Source organism: Kogia breviceps, chromosome 7 (assembly GCF_026419965.1).
Source record: "Kogia breviceps isolate mKogBre1 chromosome 7, mKogBre1 haplotype 1, whole genome shotgun sequence".
In the NCBI taxonomy this organism is placed as follows: Eukaryota; Metazoa; Chordata; class Mammalia; order Artiodactyla; family Physeteridae; genus Kogia; species Kogia breviceps.
The window spans coordinates 80,285,562-80,307,812 of NC_081316.1; the positions used below are offsets into that span (position 1 = coordinate 80,285,562).

Genomic DNA, 22,251 nt, shown 5'->3' on the forward strand with positions numbered 1-22,251 from the left:
AACAAAGCTCTGGGCTCCCTTGGAGGGGCCAGTCTTGTTCTGGGGCCCAGCCACATATTCTGTAGTAGACTGGGATGCAAAGCATGAGGAAAAACTTCCTGATCTAGGACTCAGAAAGGGAGAGGTTGAGAGCCATCAGCCTGCAGGTAGGTGCTCTCACAGTCATGCATCTGAGAGCTGTCCCCTTATACCCTCAAGGGGACAAATCTTTACTGACAGAGTTGGGGCTGGAACTCAGGCCATTGCCTCAACCCAAGACTCTCCCAGGTAGCCCAGCTTCTAGACCTGGAGTCATTACAGGGATAGCTCAGTCACTCCTGCTCATCAAATCAAGGCTTGGACCAGCCTTAGGAGACTCCAGGCCTAAGGGGGTGGGAGGGAATGCCACATGGAATCATACCCTACCATGGAGCCTCCATCCTGGAGCCTGTCCCTCCCCTCAGTTCCATTAAAGAGACAAGCCCCCGAACAAGCAAGCCTAGCCCAGACTGTTGGCAAAAAAAAAAAAATTTATTTTCCTTTGAAATAAAATGTACAACCAAAAGAGCACAGGGCCTGAGGCAGTAGGGAGGATGGGGGGGGGGGGACACCAGAGAGCCCGTTTTGGGGTAGGAATCTGTGCCTCTGTCCCCTCTACCTGGCACCTTTTGCCAAGGAGGAAGAGTCTAAACCAGAGATTCCAGAAGGGAAGGGAAATACATGCTGTGCCAGTGCTTTTTCTGTATCCTTTGGGTACAGAACACCACCTCCACAGGGAGAAGCATAGACTGGCAGAGCCCTCGGAAATCATATAGCCTCCCACCCCTCATCCCCGTCATCCACACGGACACAAGGAGGCTCCAATAGGGGAGGGCGCACACCAAATCAGAGGTGAAGTCAGGACTGGAACACCTGGGCAAACTCAGCAGGGGAATGTGGTCACAGGCCTGAATGTGCAGAGTAGATAATTAGACACATGAGTCAAGTGAATGACCCCATGGGGAGAAATGGCTGTGGTTTTCTGGTAGCAGCCACTGCTCAGTGGTCCCTGACCTCAGCGAGAGGTGGCTATGTAAAGGCCAAGAACCAGATGGTGGTTATGAACCTCAGGACTTTTTCCAGCACCAGATGGTGGAGCTCTCCTGCCAGCTCAGCTTCTTGGGTCTTCTCAGGTACGAGTGGTGCTGCTTGAAGGAGCCTGTGCCTTCAAGTGGGGTGGGGGAAAGGAGAAGCCGATAGAGCCGGGTAAAGCCTTGTCCTGTGCCCTTCTTCCCCTCTACCCCAGCTTCAGTAGGGCTCAGAGAGGATGCAGGGGGTGAGGGAAGGCCAGAGTGGTATCTTGTCCTAGTTTCTGGGCAGTGGGCCTCCTCCCCAGCAGGAGAGAAGGGTTTAGAACCGTTTTTCCTCAGGCTGGGAGGTAATGAGCAGCTCCTTGTTCCCGAAGTCCCACCAGGCCGTCATGTGGAATGCCATGTTGGTTAGGACAACAGTATACTCCAGGATGGCAAAAATGGTGTATACTGTGGTAAGGACACAAGGAACAGGGCGTGATAAGCCTCCTTCCCTAGCCCCCAGGGGCCTCTTGATAGATCACCACCACTGCATCACTACGCAAAGAACACAATGGCAGGCAGTCCCCAAGACCACTGCCACTGCCATATTGCACATTACAGAAAACATCACAACTGTCCCATAGCCACCATGACCACCTACGGATCCTCGCCTGGCCTCACCTCCAGCCTCACAATACATGTTGTGCCGAAAATATGCAGCCAGCGCCGTGAAGAAGGACACGAAGTTGATGATGAAGAGCCGCTGTTTCCAGTTGTAGGACTTGCGATCCTAGGGGACGGGCTGTCTGATCATTCTGCAGCTTGTTAGATATGTGCGGACAGCCTCCCCTCTTGGCCCCAACTCCTAAGAGCTGTGTCTTACCTCCTTTGGTCACGGAAGGGGGCAGAGGCAGGGGCAGCAGGAATAATGGGCATTTCATACCCCGGCATTTGGTGTAATGAGGCCAAGGTGCAGTGGGGTCCCTGTCCCTCCCATTTCAGGGGGACAGAGTATGAAAGTTACTTGGAGTTACCCACCAACCCAACACCTCCAGATGCTGCGGGGAGAAAAAAAGTATGGGTGGGGGGGGTGGGCAGGGACGGGGAATCACCAGTTATTACAGACCACAGAGCCCTGACGCAGTGTTCCTGCTGCAGCCTGGGTGCTGCCCCTCCTTCCACTTCCATTTGGAGGCACCACCTCTTCTATTCTCCATTTTCCCATGCTACCCAAACACAGCCCCAGATTCTGATCAATCACCCTCCACTTGTCCCCAAGCCCAGCCCCAGCCCCAGTTCGCAAAAGAACTCCATTTCCCACCTCACCATTACCCGCATCCTGAGGACGAGTGCCCTTGATTTTCCTCTGGGCCACCTGGAGCCCCACTAGGGGTAGGCCGTACCTCCTGACTTACTGTGTGCTTCTTGGTCAGCCGCCAGAGAATGCAGGTGAGGAGCATGTGACTGAGGGATGAGGCGATGAACACAATGAAAGCATTTTCATGGATGGCTGGAGGGAGAGAGGAGGGTTTGGAGCACGTACCGCAGGGAGCACCCAAAGCCCTGCGTCACAAGGTTGGGGGGTGGGTTGGGGTGGGGGGCAGGGACATCCCCTCCCGGAACCCTTCCCGGCTCCTCCCTCGTCTGGGCACCCACTGAAGTCCTCGGAAGAGGAGACATAGGTGAGCACTAGCAGCGCAAGGTTCTCCACGAGGTTGAGGCCGAAATTGAGGCGGCAAAGCTGGCGGTAGCCGGGACACGGGGAGGCGCAGCTGAGGTAGTGGTTCCAGTAGGCGAAGGCCACCAAGAAGCGGGGTGCTGAGTGTAGGCCAATGCAGAAGCGCCATACGTAGCGCTGGGGCACCTCTCCACCGATGGCCGAGCTCACTGACGGCAGGTAATTGGGCACCTAGAGAGTTGTGAACCATCTGGGCACCGGCCCCCTGCTGGCCCCACCCACCTTGAGATCTTCCTCTCTGTGTAATCACCTTGACACTCAGAAGGCTCTGGTCCAGTCCCTTCCCTCCAGGATGTCCTCCTTCAGAGCCCCAGAGCTCTCCAGGAAGACCTCCCCTTCCAGGTCCTGAGCCCCCAGTGTGCCTGGTTCTAATTCCCTAGCCAGCCTGGGGTTTGTGCTGGGGCACAGTGGGACTGCCTCCATCTCCCTACAGGTGGCTGGGAAAGCTATAGGCAGGTTCAGATGCTCTCTGAGCCCACAGCACAGGGCTGTGACCTGGATAAGGTCCTGTGGGAGGGTCCATGAGCCCAGCAACCCAGATTCAGTCCCAAGGACAGAAACGAGGCACAGAGCACCTGAGCTTCCTTGGCACAGTGCTGGATTCACTGCCCAACTAAGCTGTTCCTGACTGCTCCCAGCTTCACTTGTTCTTCTGGTCTGGGGTACCAAGGTAGCAGAGGATGCTGTGAGATCCTAGGGGAGCTGGGCCAGAAGATACCTTCACTCTGGTCATGCTTAAGAAAATGGGTGCTCCTAACCTGGGGTAGTCTAAGAAAATGACCCTGTTCTTATGCATCTCTCTCATCCATCTTTCTCAAAGGCTGGAATTCCCTCATTCCTTAAGGAACTGGAGTGTCATTCTTTAAAGCTGAGGAAGGAGGAGATAATATCACACAGTTGCAAGGACTGGTGTGTTTCTTATTTTGGAGGGTGAGAGAATGGGGGATGGATGAACAGTAGTTTCGATGGGAACAGGAAGGCCAGGAATAGGAAAAGGATCTCTTAGACTCAGGAGCCTAGAGCAGTATGTCTCAAACTTTAATATGCATACGAGTCACCTGGAATTGTGTGAGAATGCAGAAGGTCTGGAATCTGAGAATCTGCATTTCTAAAAGATTCCATGACTGCGGAAGCTACCAGTCTGTTGCCCACACTTTCCGTGGACTTTTTTTAGACCTTCAACAAGAGCCAGAGCAGTGCCAGAGCCCAGAAACCCAGAGAGGGAATGACCCTGCTGTGACTATGGCAGGACAAGTCTTCAGAGATAGAGTTCTGGAAGACCCCTTCCTTTCTCCCAGTGGGGATGCTGAATGGGTCTCCAGAGTGGCTGGGAAGGCAGGCAATGATGGAGGCAGCTCACAGGGCAGGGGTGGGCCTGGGACAGGACCAGCCAGGGCCTTCACGAGCCTTCACAGAAACGGAGATGGATTCCCCTCAGCACTATCAGAGAAGCTAAGTGCAGAACTCTCAGAGAGAGGGTGATGCTATCGAGGCCATGGCTTGAGATACCATAGCTTGAGGCCAGGCTCAGATATTCACTCTGAGTAATCAGTGAAAGACAACATGGAGGCTTTGGAGCGACACAAACCTGGGTCTACACCCCAGCTCTGCCTTTATTAGCTGGCTGACCTTGAACAAGTCACTTCACCTCTCTGAGCTTTGATTTCCTCATTGGCAAAATCGGGATGACATCACCTACCTTGTAGGGGATGGTGAATACTAAATATATTGTATGCAAGGCATCTGCAGTGTCTAGCACACAGTGAGTACAAGCGATGGCTTTCAGAAGACAAACTTTCCTGAAAAGCCTGCACATTGGCTGTAATCTATGTGGCTACTGAACGTGGGAAGGCCGACTTAGGAATGAAAGGTGGGAATCATATCTTGACTGGACACTTCTGAGACCTCCAAGCCTCCTTACTTGACTTTTCTGCCTCTCTGGGTAGGTCCCCTGAGTAGGGTTAGTGGGAGTGTTGCCTCCACTTCTTAGAATATTCATTCTGAAAACTCCTGCCCCAATCTCAGCTACTTTAAGGGGAACAGTACCAATATCTAAGGCTTGGCTGGGAGAGCCCAGATTATTCAAGGGCCCAGAGCCCTGACTGATGCTGGGAAAGAGGTAAAGGGTAGAGATGGCACGGAGTTAGGGGGATGCCTCAGGAGGATGAGGATTAGGGCCCTGTGGCTGCTTGGCCCATCCTCACAAGCTCCTCTCAAAATAAGGGTGGGGGCAGGATTCTAAGAGCAGGGATTGCCTCCCTCATCTCACACACACTCACACACACACACACACACACACACACACACACACACACGCTTAATCAGGTATAGCTACTCATATACACCCCCACCATTCCAAGTACACAAGTGCCCCACCCACCAACTATGCCAACAACAAGCAACATGAGGTGCTATTAGAGCCCAGGTACACAGCTCACCACAAACCTCCCCAAAAGCCCAGAGCTTAGGGTACTGAGAGATGGGAACATAACCTCTTTCCCCAAGAATAGAAATCCTTTGGCCTGGAAGACATGGCTCAGTGGATCTATGGCAGGGCAGTAGATCAGAAATTCACATGGTATAAAGGGAGAGGGTCCAAAAACTTCCTTATCACAGAACCTCATGTTTCACCATTAGAGGTTCATTCCTCTGGCCTCAGATAAGAGTCCCCTGAAATTATGGATGACTTTTCTTTATACCTTACCAACCCTTCCCCTCCCCACCAACTGGACAAAAACTCCCATCCCTGTCAATCCTACTTGCTACTCTTCTCTGGACTCCCTCCCCTCTTCTCTAACCTCATAGTCCCCCACCTTAGCTCTGATATCCCCTGTACCATGAGCTATTGCATTAGCTTCCTCACTGGTCTCCCTGCTCTTGCCCCCTGCCCTTGAATGTGTTCTCCACTCAGGAGCCAGAATGGTCCTCTAAAGCTCAAGTCTGATCGTGTCCCTTCCCTGCTTAAAATCTTTCCAAAGCTCTCCATTGCCCTCTGGATAAAATCAAAAGTAGTCCGCCTGGTACTCACAAATGTCCTTCTTCACCCCACAGCAACAATTCCCCCTCCTCCAGGAAGGAAGTCTCCAACATCCAAGCCGATTTAAGTGCTTCTCCTGGGCCCAGCATCCCTGTGCTCCCTTTTATCACAGAAGGGATCTCATCTCACAGTGTTGTGACTGTCTGTGCCTAGGTCTGTCTCTTGGAGGAATAAGATGCTAAGGGCAAGTCCATGTTCAATTCCATACCCCTGACACAGAACCTCCACCCCTGGGCCCTCAAGAAAGGCTTGATGGACTGCTCTTGGAGGCAGGAACTCCTTCTAGGTTTCTAGCTGGCAAAGCTCTGAGTGGATATAGGTTGTGGGGCCTGAGACTGACAGAGGAGAAACAAAGCTAGAAGAAGCCAGGGCAGGGCTGGGCGTCTTCTCAGGTCAGGCCCCTAGTCTGGGCTAAAGCCACATGTTACTTCTCCTGGCTCCTGGCCTCATCTTACCTCCTCAGTCCTGGCTTCCTTTCCAGTCTGGTCTTTCTTCAACTCCCTTCTCCCTCTCGCAATCTCTCCTGCCTATTCCCACTCTCTTTCCTTTCCCCAGGCCCCCTCTGCTCCCTTGTACCCTCTACAATCCTCTTCTACTCTTGGAGGACTGTGACTCTACTTTCCCTGAGTCTCTCTCCCCAAATTCCCCCCACCTCTGACTTTCCCCCCACCATCCTTTTATCCCTCTCCCCTCTCTCTGTCCCTCCGCCTTCTCTCCTACTGTCTGATTCCACCCTTATCACCATCTCCTGACCTGGCCCTAACCCAGGTGCTAGGGAGCCTGGCACTCACCCCACAGTCAGTGGCCACTGTGTACTCAAAGTGGAACAGCAGGGACCAGATGATGCAGAAGAAGAAGCCAAACACGGGGAAAGTGATGACCCACCAGATCATGGCCGTGAAGCGGAGCTGGAACACGGTCCCATCGGGGTCCAAGGGCTGGGAGGCCGCAGAGAACATCCTGTAGGGATTGGTGCCCAGGCAGGGCAAGGGACACAACTTGGGGCCTGGTGGGATTACCTGGGCCTAGGAAAGTGGGGCCTTTTCCAGAGCTGGCTTTTCAGACTATAGGGAAGAGCCAGAGTATAAAGAGTAGGAAGGGCATAAAGGAAAAAGGAAGGCAGTGCAGAAGAGGGGGTGCAGAGGGAGATGGGGCAGGAATAGCAGAGAGACAGGGTCAGCTCATAGGAATCCCCTTGGCACACTGGTCCTATAGGTTCACCTCTTGAAGAGTATGGAGAATAGAGGCTCCCAGTGGCCTGGACATGGGAGCTCTGATGGCCCACCGCATTCCCATGACCCTCATACCCACTCAGGAGAAGGGTCAGAGGAAGGGTTATTATTGCCATTCCACAGAAGGGAAGACCAAGGCCCAGAACTATGCTAGGATCAAACATTAGGGCTAAAAAAAAAAAACAAAAAAACCCATTAGGACTAAGGCCTCTTGCCACTTGATAGCTTAAGGCTCCAAGTCAAGGTTTTCTTCAGGCCAAGTAACCTAGATAAAGGACCTTGGCTCAGACTGGCCCAAGCCCTCCCACGGACCCTGTCTGACTACATTCCTGCTCTTCACCCAAGTTCAACTAGGAACAGTGGGAGGGCCCCATAACCTATTTCAATGGGACCACAGGCTACCAGCCATCCCACCCCCAGGCTCAGAATGATCCAAGCCTCAGGCCAGCAGTACCCTGACCCCGAGATACCAGAGTCCCTCCAGAGGCCCAGACCTCTATCTCCTTCCTCTCTGAGAAGACCATGTCACCCGATCCAAGATTTTGGGGAACTGAGGGTCATGGGAACCTTCTCCGCTCAGGTTTGAGTCTCCTGTGCTGGGCCCGACCCAGGAAGGACAGATCCAGACTGAGGCGGCTGGGCTTCTGCTCCCTCTCCCTCTGGGCAGAGAACTCCCTCCCCCACCCCCACTGCGCCCACCCCCATGACCCTTCACGCTGGACTTCCTTCTAGAGGGCAGATTTGTATTAAAAGGCGTAGGATCAAATCTCCCCTGGGGACTCAGACCTCCCTCCATTAAGGGAACCCCACTCTACTAGTCCAGCTCAGCATCAGGGAATCAGGGTGGGGGTAGGTGCACTAAGCAACACTCACACTGGGTGCTGAAGGATCCGGGCTTGGTTGAGGCTTGGGTTGAGGGCTCTAGCCAGACTGAGACTGCTCTAAGACTGGAGGGTCCCACCCCCAGTTCCCGAGGGCCTGCCTCCCGCCCACAGAGCCCGGATCTCCACGCCTTCCCCAGGCACACAGCCTTCCCACGACCAACAAGGCCATGTCATAAATCCCAGAACACTCTGCAAAGGTAAGAATGATAGTGGCCAAGGTTGGCCCACAGCAGATCCCTTTGCCAGACATGGGGGTGGGGACCTTTCTGAGGGTTGGGTCCAGGCATGTAGGCAGGTTCCTGGGAAGAGAAAGGGAGAAAGCAGAATAGGATTTAGCCCGTTTCTGTTGGAGCAGGACTGAATATGTTTGTTGGGCCCCATCAGAGAGCTAGCTAATCTTAAACAATAGATTAACGGTCCAAAAGAGATCTAGACAGGGCTTCCCTGGTGGCACAGTGGTTGAGAGTCCGCCTGCCGATGCAGGGGACACGGGTTCGTGCCCCGGTCCGGGAAGGTCCCACATGCCACGGACCAGCTAAGCCCGTGAGCCATGGCCGCTGAGCCTGCGCACGTCCGGAGCCTGTGCTCTGCAAAGGGAGAGGCCACAACAGCTCAGGCTGCATTAACAGAGGTCTAACAGCCAGTAATAGGAATAGAACAGTCCTGATTTGGGCTGTACTTCCCAGGCCACATGAAGTCCTATGCCCAGATCAGGGCCTAGGAGAGAACAGTGATCAACTGGTCCAAGTCCAGGGGCACATGTCTTGTAAGGTTTGCCTGAAGGAACTAGAGCTATGCTACCTGAGAAGAGTAAACTCAGGGGACCCTCCTCCCCCACCATTACTGCCTTCCCATCTCTGCAGGGCTGGCTGGAAGCCAGGTAGAAAAAGTAGCTCCAAAGGTCCCAAAGCAGAGCCAGAGCCAAGATAGAGATTCACCAGAAAGAGGGTGTATGCTCACTATAAGAAAGAGCTTGCTAACTGTTAGTTACGAAGTCTCCTCGGAATCAGCTGCCTGGGAAGGAAAGAAGCTCCCCATCACTGGGGATGTGCAAGCAGAGGCAATGTCATCTATTGGTAATTATAGACTAAGGCTACTTCTTTCACTCCTCAGTTGGCCACTCCTGGAATACTCTGGGTGAGAAATTCAGAGTATATATGAAAATTCCCAGGTGTATCCATCATAGTAGTCCCAGGGAGTAGGGACAAAATACCCCTGGGGTCACTAGGCCTAGTCTTGCCCCAGAGAGGCCAGGTACCCCTCCAGCAGCTACCTATGCCTTAGCTCCCTATCTAGTACGTTGAGAATGGGTTATACATATGCTGAGGTCACTGATCCCATTATCATTTGGAGCCAGCCACGAGGACCAGAGCAAACAGCCTACTCCGTCTAACTCCGTATGCCAGACAAATATTATAATTCTCTATATGGACTATGACTGCATTATATCATGTCTTCCTTTTCCCAGGGCATTGAGCTGATGTGTGTGTGTGTGTGTGTGTGTGTGTGTGTGTGTGTGTGTGTGTGTGTGTGTGTGTGTGTCAGTGGGGGGGGTCCTATCCATTTACTCAACAAATACTTTTTTTTTTCCTGGCCATGCTGTGTGGCATGCGGGATCTTAGTTCCCTGACCAGGGATCAAACCCGTGCCCCCTGCAGTGGAAGTGCAAAGTATTAACCACTGGACCACCAGGGAATTCCCTCAACAAATACTTTCTGATTCAGATGCAGTGCCCATCTTTAAGGAGCTCCCAGCCTAGTAGGGAAGAGAGACACAAATATAATGGGATAGAACTATATCAGAGAGAACACCTGGAACTATGGGCACCCAGAGGAGGGAGTGATTAAGCTTGCCCCATGGAGGCTGCAGAAAGCTTTCTGGAGGAGGAGACACATGAGAAGGGTTTTGTAGGATGAAGAGGAGTTGGCCAGGGTAATAGAACATTTGATGCATTATCTAAGGTGAGAACTGGGTCAGGAGAGGCTGTTGGATGGGATCCTTTCTGATCTTCCCCCTCAGATCACCTGGTCACCCCCTTTTCTTCCAGTCCTGTTCTTTCTGATAGCTCCCAGCCCTGAGTCTCACCAGGCTGGCTGCCCACAACTCAAGGCACACATCTACCCACTGACAAATCAAGAGGGAAAACGTGAAGTCGTATGAACAAAAGAAGTGGGCCCCCATGCTTGCCAGCCAGATCCCACTCCTGGTTGTACTCCTTCTTCTCAAGCAAATGCTCTTTATAGGAAGGTGGAAGCTCAGCTGATTGGGGGCCTTCTGAGCTCTCTGTGAGGCTAGTTCAAGGGTCCGTGTCCAGGCTCGGCCTCTTTCCCACCTAGAGACCCTTGGCTAACTCCCCCTCCTGCCCTGTCTTCCACCTTGATAATCTCCTTTTCCTCTTCCTCCTTCTGCTCCTCCCCTTCACATTTCCCAAACCACTTTCCTATTTCCTCCACCTGGAGCTCTACACTAACCCTGAGAAGGAGGACAGGAATTAGCAACCCTGATAGACATGGGGAAACTGAGGCTCAGTCTCTGAATTTCAGGTAATATACAGAGTCAGTGGATGAACTAGGAGGATAACAAAGGCCCACACAGGTCTCACCCCATTTACACCCATAACATACAGAGAAAGACTCTCACAACTTTCTTCCTGGCCCAGCACCCTATATCCCTGTCCAAGAGGGTGTATGGCCACCTGTGGAACCTCAGAGGTCATGGGACCTACCCTAGAAAACACATGTACACACACATAATCAGGTCCCCAACCAGACAGACACAGATACAGTCTCTCTCACACACATACCCCACTCAAAGCCATTATAGTCATGTCCCTCACAGTTAACACACGCACATATACATAATCACATTCCCGTAGAGACAGGCACAGCCCACAGTGCCACACGAAAAAGCCCCAAATGCCCTCTAGCCCAGTTTCTTTCTCTGTCCCCCAGAAAACCCTGGGGTTGCCCAACTTCAGGGACCCTGGCCCCCAACGACCTCCGTGGCAGGTGGAGGGAGACTAGTCCTTGGGACCTCAATTTGCAGGCATCCCCTCAGCAGCCCAGTATGTTTGATGGCTAATCCTGTTACAATAGAATCAGGATCCAAAATAGATCTGATTGGGCCTGAATATGAGGTATCAGTGCCCCCCGCCACAAGCCCTACCCCACAGTGTGTGGCCGTAGTCTCCTTGAAGTGGAAGAGCAGGGACCAGAGGACGCAGAAGAGGAAGGCGACAAGTGGACAGCAGACCGTGACCAGGGCCACCAGGGTGAAGCGGAGCCGGACCAGGGTCCCATCTCGGTCCAGCGGCAGTGGGACCTCGTACATCTTGTCAGACCTGGGGATGGAGTGGCGTGCTGTCAGGGCCCAAGGTAGTGAGGCTGGGACTCAGTGGTGAAGCTAGTCCTTGTGCCCAGTCCTCAGCTTAGCTATGCTATGGGGTGGAGAGTCTGAGAAGGAAGCCACCTCGCCCCTAAACTTGGACAGCTACTGCCCTGGATGAGGAAGATGGACTGAGAATCCCATGAGAACATTCACCCTCATTTTCAGAGGAAAGACAATGAACCAAATCTGTGCTAAGATGAAGCCTGAATAGATTGGAAAAACTTCTCATCCCTATGCCTGGCTTGACAGGCCTAGTACTACAGGAGCTAGTTGAACTAGTCTCTCTTGTTTCAGGAACCAATCCTAAAACCTCCCAGTGAACAGAATGGCCCATCTCCTCCCCCAGGCCTTGGAACCTCCATGTTTCAGGGCCTCCTATCAGCTCTCACTGCTTCAACCACCGGCCCAGGGTGCTTCTGCACCTTCAGTCCCTTCCCAGCTCTGTGTGCTCTGTGTGCCTGCACCACAGTCCACAGCAGCAAGGACTCCATGGAAGCCAGCAGAACCTCAACCCCCTGCCTGTCCCCACCCGCTGCCTCACGTGCTCTGAGGGTGAAAGGCTTTGCAGAATCAGGCCTGGTGCTAGCCTGGGCTTGCTGTTTGCTAGAGAGAGCTGCCTGGTCAGCTTCTGGAGGTCTCCCAGTGCCCAGGGGCCTGTCCGCTCCCCTCTGCAGACTAGGTAAGGGCTCCTGAGGACTGGGCTCCTCCCCACCCCACTCCCCCACTCAGATGAAGATATCTAGGGTCATGCACCATACTACTAGCCAAGTATATACCAGCAATCCTAGCCCGGACCCCCTCAGTGTATAGAAGGGGAAGTTGAGGCCAAGAGAGGGGCAGGACCCTGCTCAGGGTCACATAGCAAATAGAAGGAAGAGCCAGCAGTGGGGAGATGTGGCGCTCACAGTGTCACAAACTGCAGCTCTCGCCTTCCTTGACCCTTTGCTCTCTGGGCAGAGAGGTCAGGTTAGGTCAGGTTAGGGGGGAAAAGTGAAGGGGTACCTGTCCATAGGAGGAAGAAAACTAAAAAACCAAATCTTATATAGATGAGTCAGTCAGCCCTGTCCCCATTTTAAAGACAGAGGAACCAAGACACAGAGAGAGGAAGGTCTTTCCTCAAAGCCATATGCTGAACCTAAGGGAAAGCCATCCTCAGAATTTAGGCTTCTAGGTGCCAAACTAGGGTTGGCTCCAGATACATAAAGAACCTGCCCTTCTGGACTCCAGGACCTTGCCTGTAGATCAAGTCCTAGCTCTTCCTGGCCCCGCCCTCAGGATTCTCTCCTAGTCCCACCCTCAGGAAGAACCCTGACCTCCAGGAGGCTGGCCTCATGGCATCCGGAACAAGCCAGGTGGATACGCCTCTCATCCATCTTCCTCCACCCACCTCTCTGCCAGGCTCCATCAGGCAGCCTGCCCCAACTGCTCAACCTCCTTTCTCCTTCTGCGGGCCAGGGGTTTCCCAGGAGTAGTGGAAGTGGCTCTGGTGGCCCTCCCAAATCAAGCACATTCCTACAGTCCTTGGATCATCCCCAGAGACCTTCCCCACCCAGCCCAAACCCAGATTCTGTGGTTGCAATGGTACTAGTCCCCCCTTCCAACATCCCCTCCTGAAGTCAGCAGCTCTGGATCCCTCAGGAATCACTGGGACCCCCAAACCAAAGACCAGATCCTCAGGGAATGACTAGGCAGTGCCCAAGGCAGGGGTTGATAAGAAGGTTTGAGGAACAGTCTGGTCCACTTGTTGGAGGTATGCCTAACCTCCCTTTTAGCTGTGTGACCTTGGGCAAGTCACCTAACCACTCTGGGCCTGTTTTCACAGTTGTACAACATGGGGATCATGTGGTTTGGATGACTAATAAGGCCATACCAACTAGGTCATTCTACTCTCCCAGGCTTCAGGACAGGGAGCTCACTATCTGAAGGGCAGCTGTCCAGTCCCAGTCAACTCTTCCACACAGTTACCACTTAACTGAAAACTGCTTTCTTAGGAGTATCCCTACCTTATTTCCAAAGATCCTTAAAGATCATCTCAGCCTCCAGTCCAAACCCACATTTATTGGGTGCCTTCTGAGTACTAGGCATCCTGCTTAGCACTAGATATACATTGTTTCTTTTAATCCTCACTACAACTCTATGAGGTAGGCGCTATAGCCTGTATATTTCCATTTTACAGAAGAGGCAAGTGAGGCTCAGGGAGGTTAACATTTGTTCAAGGTCACAGGCTAATAGCTGGCAGAGTTGGGATTTGAAACTAATCTAAATGGTTGCAAAGTCTCCCGCACCTCTCTCCCGGGGCACCTAAGGAAGAATCTAGACCAGGAGTGCCTGCGGGGTGAAGAAGGGAGAGCTCACTCTGGAACATCGGGCCCCCGTCAGGGAGCAGAGGGGAAAGGGGGCACAGCAGCAGTTCCTGGACAGACACCAGGATCCCCACAGCCTGGGGCCGGGCCCTGCGGAGGCCAGACCGCGTGGCCGAGCTCCCCCAAGTGGGGCTGCCCGGCAGTCCAGCACACCCATCTCCATACTCACCCAGGCCGTGGCGGCGAGGAGGCCGCGCCGGCGCAGTCCGGGAGCAGGGAGCACCCGGGGGAAGCCCAGGCCGGGCCCGGGGGGCGAGCGGTGGGGGGCGGGTCGGAGCGGGAACGGCGCGGGCGGGGCCGGTGCGCTTGGGGCGGAACTTGGGAAGGAAACAGCACCCAGATCCTCTGCTGGCCCCTCCCCGCTTCTGCGGCCCGGGCCCCCGGGCTGTCCCCCTTAATCTGGCGTCCCCTCATGCCATGCCGATCCAGCACTGGTCAGCCCCGCTAATTCCGGCTGCAGGGGGCAGCCGAAAGAGCACTGGACACCTGGGTCTGACACGTTGGATCAGCCACCTTGTCACTTACCTCTCGGCTGCGTTCCATCACCTGTTGAAAGAACATAAAATTAATTCAACAGGACCTCGAATTCTCTCATTTCCTGACCCCAGTCTCTACCCACCTCCCACCCCAATCTAGACGAAATTATCCAGTTTCGCACTTCTGAAACATTAAACCAGTTTGGCCCCAGCCTCGGCGCCCCTTCCCCAAACTTTGCTCCCCAGAGCCCAATCGGGGCGTTTCAGCAAAGGGAAGAGCGCCTCACAGGGAGCGGGATCCCGTGGGGCCCACCCGAGAAACTCTGGGCCACATCTATTCCCACCTTTGATCAGGAGAGGGCGCCCTGTCCTGCCTGTCGAAATGCAGAGAGCGGATCTCCTGCCCCTCAACCCCACTCCAGTCCTGGTCTCTCTTCACCATGAGAGAGCTGATCCCCAGAAACCACCCCCAGCCAGGGTTCCTTCCCCACCCTGACTGACCCCCTAAAGGAATCTGAGGGGGACTCTTGCCTATCTTTGTAAAGACCATCCTACCTCAACGGGGAAAAAGAATGAAGGGATCAGTAATCCCTCCTACAATTACAATGTGGGATTGTCAGAGCACCTGTAGCAGGTGGAGGACATCTGACCTAGACACCGTTACCATCACATTTTTCCCATTTAAATCCCCACAGTAATAATTAGCACATTTGGAGCACCCCCGGTGTCCCAGGCACTTTTCTACTTTTTTATGTTATCCCATTTATTCCTGATAAAAGCCCTATGAGGTAGATACTATTAATATCTCCATTTCACTAATGGAAAACAGAGAAGATGAGTTACCTACTCACACAGCTAGTAAGTGTCAGAAACCAGGATTCGAGTCTGGCACCTGAGGTCATTCCCTTAATCACTATATACTGTTAATTCGGGAAAACAAAGGCCCAAATTTGATTGACTTGCCAGAGCCCTTTTGCACGCATCCACTCTTGTTCATTTACTCAGCCTAGGCCCCCTCTGTGACAGGCCCTGGGTTGGGGCAATGGTGGGGGACCCAGAGATATCGTGCTCAGTTCTGGGGGTCCAAGGCTACAGGGAAGGTGTCTTATTCTAAAAGAATAGTTTTCTTAACTTGAATTCTGCCACCCCACCCCACCCCACCCCGGCCTTTAAAGTCCCAGGACAAATGAACAATTAGTAAAACTAATTGTTACTGAAAGAACCACTCCCATTTACTTTTGATAACTGGATTTAGGTTTTCTTCCTTGGGGCTTCACGTGATGCTCTTTGTCTAGCTCCAAGCCACACATGCCTGCTCCTGGCCCTTGTTACCAGTCTTAACCCCTTGTCTGTTCCTTTGGCTCTAAGTACCATTCCCTAAGGCTGGGTCTCTTCTCCCTGCCTCTAGACTACCCCTCAGTGCCTGAAACTTGAGGTGCTCTAACTGGCCTTTAATTCTCTGGTGATTTGGGCACTTCCCCACCATACAGTCCTGAGTCTGTTTCCTCATCTGTAAAATGGTTTTAGGAATAGCCACATTATAGTGTTGTTGCAAGAATTAGATGAGGTAATAGAGCAATGTGCCAGGTTGATGACAACTAGATGTGTCAGCAACAGTCTGTATTTGTCCTGATTGAGCCTTTTCTGAACTGTCTGACTTCAGCTGTCACTGACCCTCTCTGAATCTGTTTCCTCCACTGTCAGATTGAAAGACTATAACCTACTTGATTTATATGAGGAAAAGTGGAAGAAAAAGATGAGTTCTTACCACGTGCCAGGGACTACAAATGCATTCTCTTATTTGATCCTCTTAATAATCTGATGAGGTAGGTTTGATGAAAGCCATTTTACAGATAAAAAAATTGAACAAGCATCCAAGCATCTAGGCTAGACCTTATTCAGGGCGCTCTCAGTGTTTGCTGAACTGGCATTTGTCCATTGTCCAAGTAGCTGCTGCTGCTGTTGAAGCCTTTCAGTGTCTCCTCCCTCCTGGTTGGTTTGCCTGGTGCCTGGACATACCCCAGAGAGGCCTGTGCCTGAAATAGCACCACCATCTTCAAGCTTTAGCCACGATCACTGCTCCACTCCCCTTTCCACATACACATACCAGATATCCCAAGCTGACAGAACATTTGTTTTCAGGGATGTTCCAGCCCCCAGGAGCATAGAGCGGTGTAGAGGTAGGGGGCAGAAGAGGGGAAGTGAATGTGGGATATAGTTGTCAAGGAAAGCTTCCTGTAGGAGATCTCCTTCACTCCTTCACTGCCCTCCTATCTCTCCATCATTCTCCCCATTAGCCACATTGGCTCTTCTTACGACACAGATCTGATCATGTCCCGCCCCTGTGGCAAAGTAGTAAATCTTCATGGCTTTTAGCATCAAGGGCAAATTCCTTAGTGTGGTGTTCAATATCTTTCATAATGTGGCCATCCTCTACTCCAGCAACCACTTGTTTTACATTCTAACTACACTCACTCTTCCATGGAGCTTTGTTTAACTTCCTCCTTATCTCTCCCTACCCTCCATGATCTGCCCACCTCCCCACTCCGCAGGGAGCCTTGGATGGCCTTCCATCACACCCTTATTAGGGCTCTAATCACAATGAAACAAAATAATCTGTTGCCTGTTCCCCCGACCTTCCTGGGAGCTCATTTAAGGACAGAACCTCCACCTGTCCTGTTTATTTCTGAATCTCTCAGCTTAGCCCAGGCATGGGCATACAGTAAGAGTCCAGAAAATATTCGCTAGATTTATTTAATTGAACTGGATTTTGAAGGATGGATAGGATTTAGATATATCAAGAAGAGATTTAGGAACTGCAGGAAAGGCCTTTGAAGAATGACTGCTGGGAATAGAGGGTGGAGGCAGAGGTACATGGCTCAGGGTTGGGGTGGGAGGTAGGTAAAGTGACAGAGACAGAAACAGTGCTAAAGCATCCAACTTCAGGCCAAACGCTGCGCTGTCTCCTGGGCAGCCTTAGGAAAGTCTTCCTGGTTGAGGAGGAGTGTTCTTTTTTTCTTCCCAGAGATCTTTTCCATGGCAGAGACATCCTTCTTGGATGGCTTTAAACTACTTACCTACCCTAGGCTCACCCATCTTGCTCTAGCTCCATTCTGCCTCAAACAGTAATTACATCTTCAATGTTCTATAGAACATTCTTTAGCTTCCCTATCACTTCTTTTTTTAAAAATTTATTTATTTATTTATTTATTTTTGGCCGTGTTGGGTCTTTGTTGCTGAGAGCAGGCTTTCTCTAGTTGCGGCGAGCGTTGCAGTGTGCGGGCTTCTCATTGCAGTGGCTTCTCTTGTTGCTGAGCACGGGCTCTAGGCACGCGGGCTTCAGTAGTTGTGGCTCACGGACTCTAGAGCGCAGGCTCGGTGGTGGTGGCACACAGGCTTAGTTGCTCCGTGGCATGTGGGATCTTCGCGGACCAGGGCTCGAACCTGTGTCCCCTGCACTGGCAGGCGGATTCTTAACTACTGCGCCACCAGTAAAGCCCCTCCCCTATCACTTCTAGGATGAAGTCCCAGTTTGCACCCATGGATACACTGAGCTCTTTCGTGGTCCCACGTCTCTGTTCTCCCTATTCATCTGGCATGGAATGCATCTTTTCCTTGTCTCAGCAAACTCTATCATTCCTATAAAGGTATAGATTAGCATGACACTTTAGTGAGTTAGACATGCATGTAGTAATTTCTAGAGCTATCACTAAAATAATAGAAAAAGAATTTAATTTCCAAACTGATGCAGGAATAAAAATGAAATAATCCAAAAGAATGCAAGAAAGGAGATTTAAATGGCCAATAAGCACGTGAAAAGATGGTCAACATCATTAGTCACCGGGGAAACGTATAAAAAAAACCACAGTGAGAGGGCTTCTCTGGTGGCGCAGTGGTTGAGAGCCCGCCTGCCGATGCAGGGGACACGGGTTCATGCCCCGGTCCGGGAAGATCCCACATGCCGCGGAGTGGCTAGGCCCGTGAGCCATGGCTGCTGAGCGGGCGCGTCCGGAGCCTGTGCTCCGCAACGGGAGAGGCCACAATAGTGAGAGGCCCGTGTAAGGCAAAAAGAAACAAAACAATAACAAACACAGTGAGATGCCACTTCACACCTCCTAGCATGGCTATAATTTAAAAAGAAAGAAAAAAGAAAATAACAAGTGTTGGCAAAGATGTGGCTGGCAGGAATGTAAAATGGTACAGCCACTTTGGAAAACAGTTTGGCAGTTCCTCAAGAAGTTAAATATAGAGCTACTATATGACCCTGTAAATCCACTCCTAGGTATAAACACAAGAGAAATGAAAACACATGTCCACAAAAAACTTGTACATGAATGTCCATAGCAGTACTATTCATAGTGGAATAATGGAATAATCATTATTCATGATGAAACAACTCAAATGCCATCCAACTCATGACTATATAAACAAAATATGGTATATTCATAAAATGGAATATTATTCTCCTATAAAAATGGGTGAAACTTTGAAACATTATGCTAAGTGAAAGAAGTCAGACACAAAGGCCACATATTTTGATTCCATTTATATGAAATGTCCAGAATAGGCAAATCCATTGAAACAGAAAGTATACTAGTAAATTGCCAGGAGCTGGAGGGAAGGGGAGATGGGGAATGATTGCTAATGGGTTTGGGGTTTCTTTTGGTATTATGAAAATGTTCTGGAATTATATAGTGGTGGTAGTTGCACAACCTTGTGAATATACTAAAAACCTCTGAATTGTACACTTCAAATGGGTGAATGTTATATTATGCAAATTATATCTCAATTAAAAAAAAATCTAGCAAAGAGCTGGGCCTCTGTAAATGGCAGTTATTTTTACCAAAAAAAACAAAAAAAAAATTTTAAAGCACAGAAACAGAACATCTGGGGCAAATAGAAAGTCTAAAATGTTAGATAAAATCCTAAATATACCAGTAAATTCATTAAATGCAATTGACTAAATGCTCTAGTTAAAAGTCAGATATTCACACAAGATTTATATAAATCTAATTATATGTCATTTATAAACATCACCCTTCCTTATCAAGTTATAGGAAAAGAAGAAGGAAATCAACATTTACTGCATGCTTACCATGTGCCAAACAGGGGCCCAGTCCTTTGCAAATTCGATGATCTTATTTGACCTTCACAAGCACCTTATGAAACAGAAATTATTGTGCCCACTTTATAGACAATGAAACTGGGGCACAGAACAATTAAATAATTTGTGCAAGGTCTAAAAAGTAGCAGATCTAGGACTTGAACTTAGATCTGTTTGAATCTAACTTTGCTGCTCTTTCCAATGTACCATATAAGAAATTTAGAATCATCTCGCTGGAAGGAAGTCTCTTGTTCTTTTATAATTCTGCAGTCCTTACAGGTCTCTATCCTCCCTGGGCATCAATCCTTCAGAGCTGCATAGAATGAATTATCAGGACATGTGTGAGACAGACTGGAAGCTTCCAGGACAGAAATGGACTTTACTTAGCTCTGTCTCTCTTGGCCAGGGCAGAGTGTTGAGCAGTGGACATCTCTGGGCTCCTGATGCCCAGGACAGAGCTTGGCTCAGCAAGCTTTTGAGAACATGCACCAAATTCCTTGGCTTTAGAGGGGAAGAAGGCAGGTGATGACAACCAAAAGGGGTGTTATGAGAATTAGGCAGAGTAAGAGTATGTGGGCCTAGGAAGCCCTGGTCCACAAAGAAGTCCTTCCTGGGGCAGAAGTCCCTGGGAATGATGAGCTTGTAGGTCACATGCCTACCAGAGTACCTAACAAGAGGTTTTTCTATTTAGAAATCACCATGATCACAGGAAATTCCTCCCTGGAGCACTCCTTGTCCAGTGTCTCTCCTTCCAGTCTTCCAATAAGTATACACTACTTAAGGGATCCAGCTCCTACACACCTGCTAGTACTCTGAATACACTCACTCACACAAGACATATTTCTGAGCTCCTTTTCTGTGTCAGAATCCATGTCTTAGAATATTTAGAATGGAAATTCCTTAACATTTTTAAAGAATACAAATAATATTTATCATTTATTGAGGGTACCTGGGTACCAGTTACCATATGCCTCAGCTCATTTAATTCTCACAACTCTGTGAGGCAAGTACAAGTATTATCCCCATTTTACAGACAAGGAAACTGAGGTTCAGAGGGGTTAAGAAATTTGACCAAAGTTCATACAGTTAATACATGGTTGGGCTCAGATTTAAACCCCGGGTTCTCTGACTAAAACGTCCCATACTTCTTTTCTATTTAAGAAAATAATTCACTAATTCATGCATCAAACATTTAATGTACATCTATGCTGTGTGCCTGGCCTTAGGGACATCAGAATAAATAAGCAGAGGAGAGGCTTAAACAGAGCTGGGTTTGAGGATTGGAAGGTGAGAAATCAAAGGTTCAGGAAGGCAATGAGGAAGCTACTGTAACTCTCCAGGGAGACCTAATGACTTTCTGATACTGAGCATAGGCAAGGGAGGGTGGAGGGAAAGGAGTGATGTTTGGATGGAGTAGCTGGGGAAAGGTGTCTGGAGTCAGATGTTTAGCTTTACTATTTGACCATCCATATATTTATTTTTTTCTTCCTTCAAGCATCTACTGAACATCTACAATGCACTAGGTTTCTTCCATCCATTATCTTATTTTACCTTTACTACCAGATCACTCCACTTTTTTTTAACATCTTTTTTTTTTTTTTTTTTTTTTTTTTTGCGGTACGCGGGCCTCACGCTGTTCTGGCCTCTCCTGCTGTGGAGCACAGGTTCCGGACGCGCAGGCTCAGCGGCCATGGCTCACGGGCCCAGCCGCTCCGCGGCATGTGAGATCTTCCCGGACTGGGGCACGAACCCATGTCCCCTGCATCGGCAGGCGGACACTCAACCACTGCGCCACCAGAGAAGCCCCTTTTTAACATCTTTATTGGAGTATAATTGCTTTACAATGGTGTGTTCACTTTTCGACTAAGTGTCTCTAATCCCTTGCCACCACTGAAAACCCAGAATGATTTAAGTTTATCTATGTCTTGGGCAGGGCCCATTTCTATTTTGTAGATATGTCTCAGGAGGAGGGGGTGGTGGAGCGGTAATCCTAATAGGTTTGCTTTCTGAACACAGTCCCTGCTATTTTGTGTGGGACCCACAGTCACTAGATCTAGTTTCTAGAACATGCTCAACCCACCTCCTTGAGATATCAGGCTTCTGCTCTGGGCTAGGCCTTGAGGGATAGGAACACCAACTTGAAAATGAAGCTCTAGCCTCCAAGAGCCCGGCACCAGAAGATAGGAAAGTAAATAACAGAATACAAAGTAACAAGGCTGTAACAGAGGCCTGCCCAAGCATTACTCCAACTAGCTGTGAGAGGTCCCAGAGAAGCGGAACATTTCAACTAAACTTTAAGAATAAGTAGGGGTTCCTAAAGTGCAGGTGGAAAAGAAGTTCCAAGAGTTGTCATTTGTACTAAACTCTAAGCTGAGCCATTCCCTTAAGGCACCTCTAATGTTCCTAACGTCCATTCTAGGGATTCAGAGAGGGAAAGGTTTGTGTTGGGGCTGGCATGGGTCAGGAGACAAGGAAGCCAGGTTTTGGGGCCTCGGAGCAGCTACAGGCGAGCTACGCAGATGGACCTCCTAGGAGGTCCCTCCAGCTCTGCACGTGGTCTGGTCAGGAAATAACGGCAAGACGACGGGGGAGCTTTCCCGTCACAGACCGCGGACGGGGGCAAAGGAAGGGTAGAATAGTTACCATTCCATCCTGGAGCCTTCACTCTGATTGGCCCGAGCATCAGCAACCCGACTCTCTCCTCTCCAAAGAAGGGGGCGGAGCCTAAGCATAGCGTCATCACTCTTCTCCCACCCCCGCCCGATGTAGCCACTCACCAGCCTACCTCTAGGGCCCCTTGTGACGTCACGACTCTCTCCCAGCCAACCGTGGCGGCGAGGGGCGGTACTTCATGTCCCTCCCACTGCCCCTCCCGCTTCCTCCCACTAATTCCTTCCGTCCCTCCTCTTCCCCCTCTCCAGTCTCCCAAAGACAGCCCTCACGTTCGGTTTCAAAAGACTCTAGGTCCAATAAATAACAGGGCGCGCCTAGAGTGGCGG

The 22,251-nt window shown here is 50.6% G+C and overlaps 1 protein-coding gene across 12 annotated transcripts; it reads right to left on the reverse strand.

The window, feature by feature from the left end:
* Window positions 1–490: 490 nt before the first annotated feature.
* PGAP2 (post-GPI attachment to proteins 2) lies at window positions 491–22,000 on the reverse strand. Of its 12 annotated transcripts, none has more exons than XM_067038780.1 (7): window positions 21,896–21,984; window positions 14,198–14,218; window positions 11,088–11,262; window positions 2,688–2,940; window positions 2,447–2,541; window positions 1,713–1,821; window positions 491–1,499 (listed from the first exon to the last, which is right to left on the reverse strand). In XM_067038780.1, exons 3-7 carry the CDS (start codon window positions 11,250–11,252, stop codon window positions 1,369–1,371), a joined length of 753 nt encoding a protein of 250 aa, XP_066894881.1. In that variant the 5' UTR covers window positions 11,253–11,262; window positions 14,198–14,218; window positions 21,896–21,984; the 3' UTR covers window positions 491–1,368. The 12 variants fall into 12 exon arrangements, 10 of the variants coding, with proteins under 10 accessions (XP_066894881.1, XP_058924730.1, XP_066894877.1 ...); XR_010841429.1 differs by lacking the exons at window positions 14,198–14,218; window positions 21,896–21,984 and adding an exon at window positions 13,842–14,102 and having other exon boundaries at window positions 499–926; window positions 1,033–1,183; window positions 2,435–2,541; XR_010841428.1 differs by lacking the exons at window positions 14,198–14,218; window positions 21,896–21,984 and adding an exon at window positions 13,842–14,102 and having other exon boundaries at window positions 499–926; window positions 1,033–1,499; window positions 2,435–2,541.
* Window positions 22,001–22,251: the final 251 nt, after the last annotated feature.

Bases quoted from the DNA above. Each gene is read 5' to 3' on its own strand.
- PGAP2 (XM_059068747.2), bottom strand. From the start codon at position 14,086: ATGAGGGGACGCCAGATTAAGGGGGACAGCCCGGGGGCCCGGGCCGCA. The intron at 1,822-2,434 runs GTACGGCCTACC...CCCGTCCCCTAG, and splicing joins AGCACACAGTAAGTCAGGAG to GATCGCAAGTCCTACAACTG. The intron at 1,500-1,712 runs GTGAGGCCAGGC...TCCTTACCACAG, and splicing joins CATGTATTGTGAGGCTGGAG to TATACACCATTTTTGCCATC.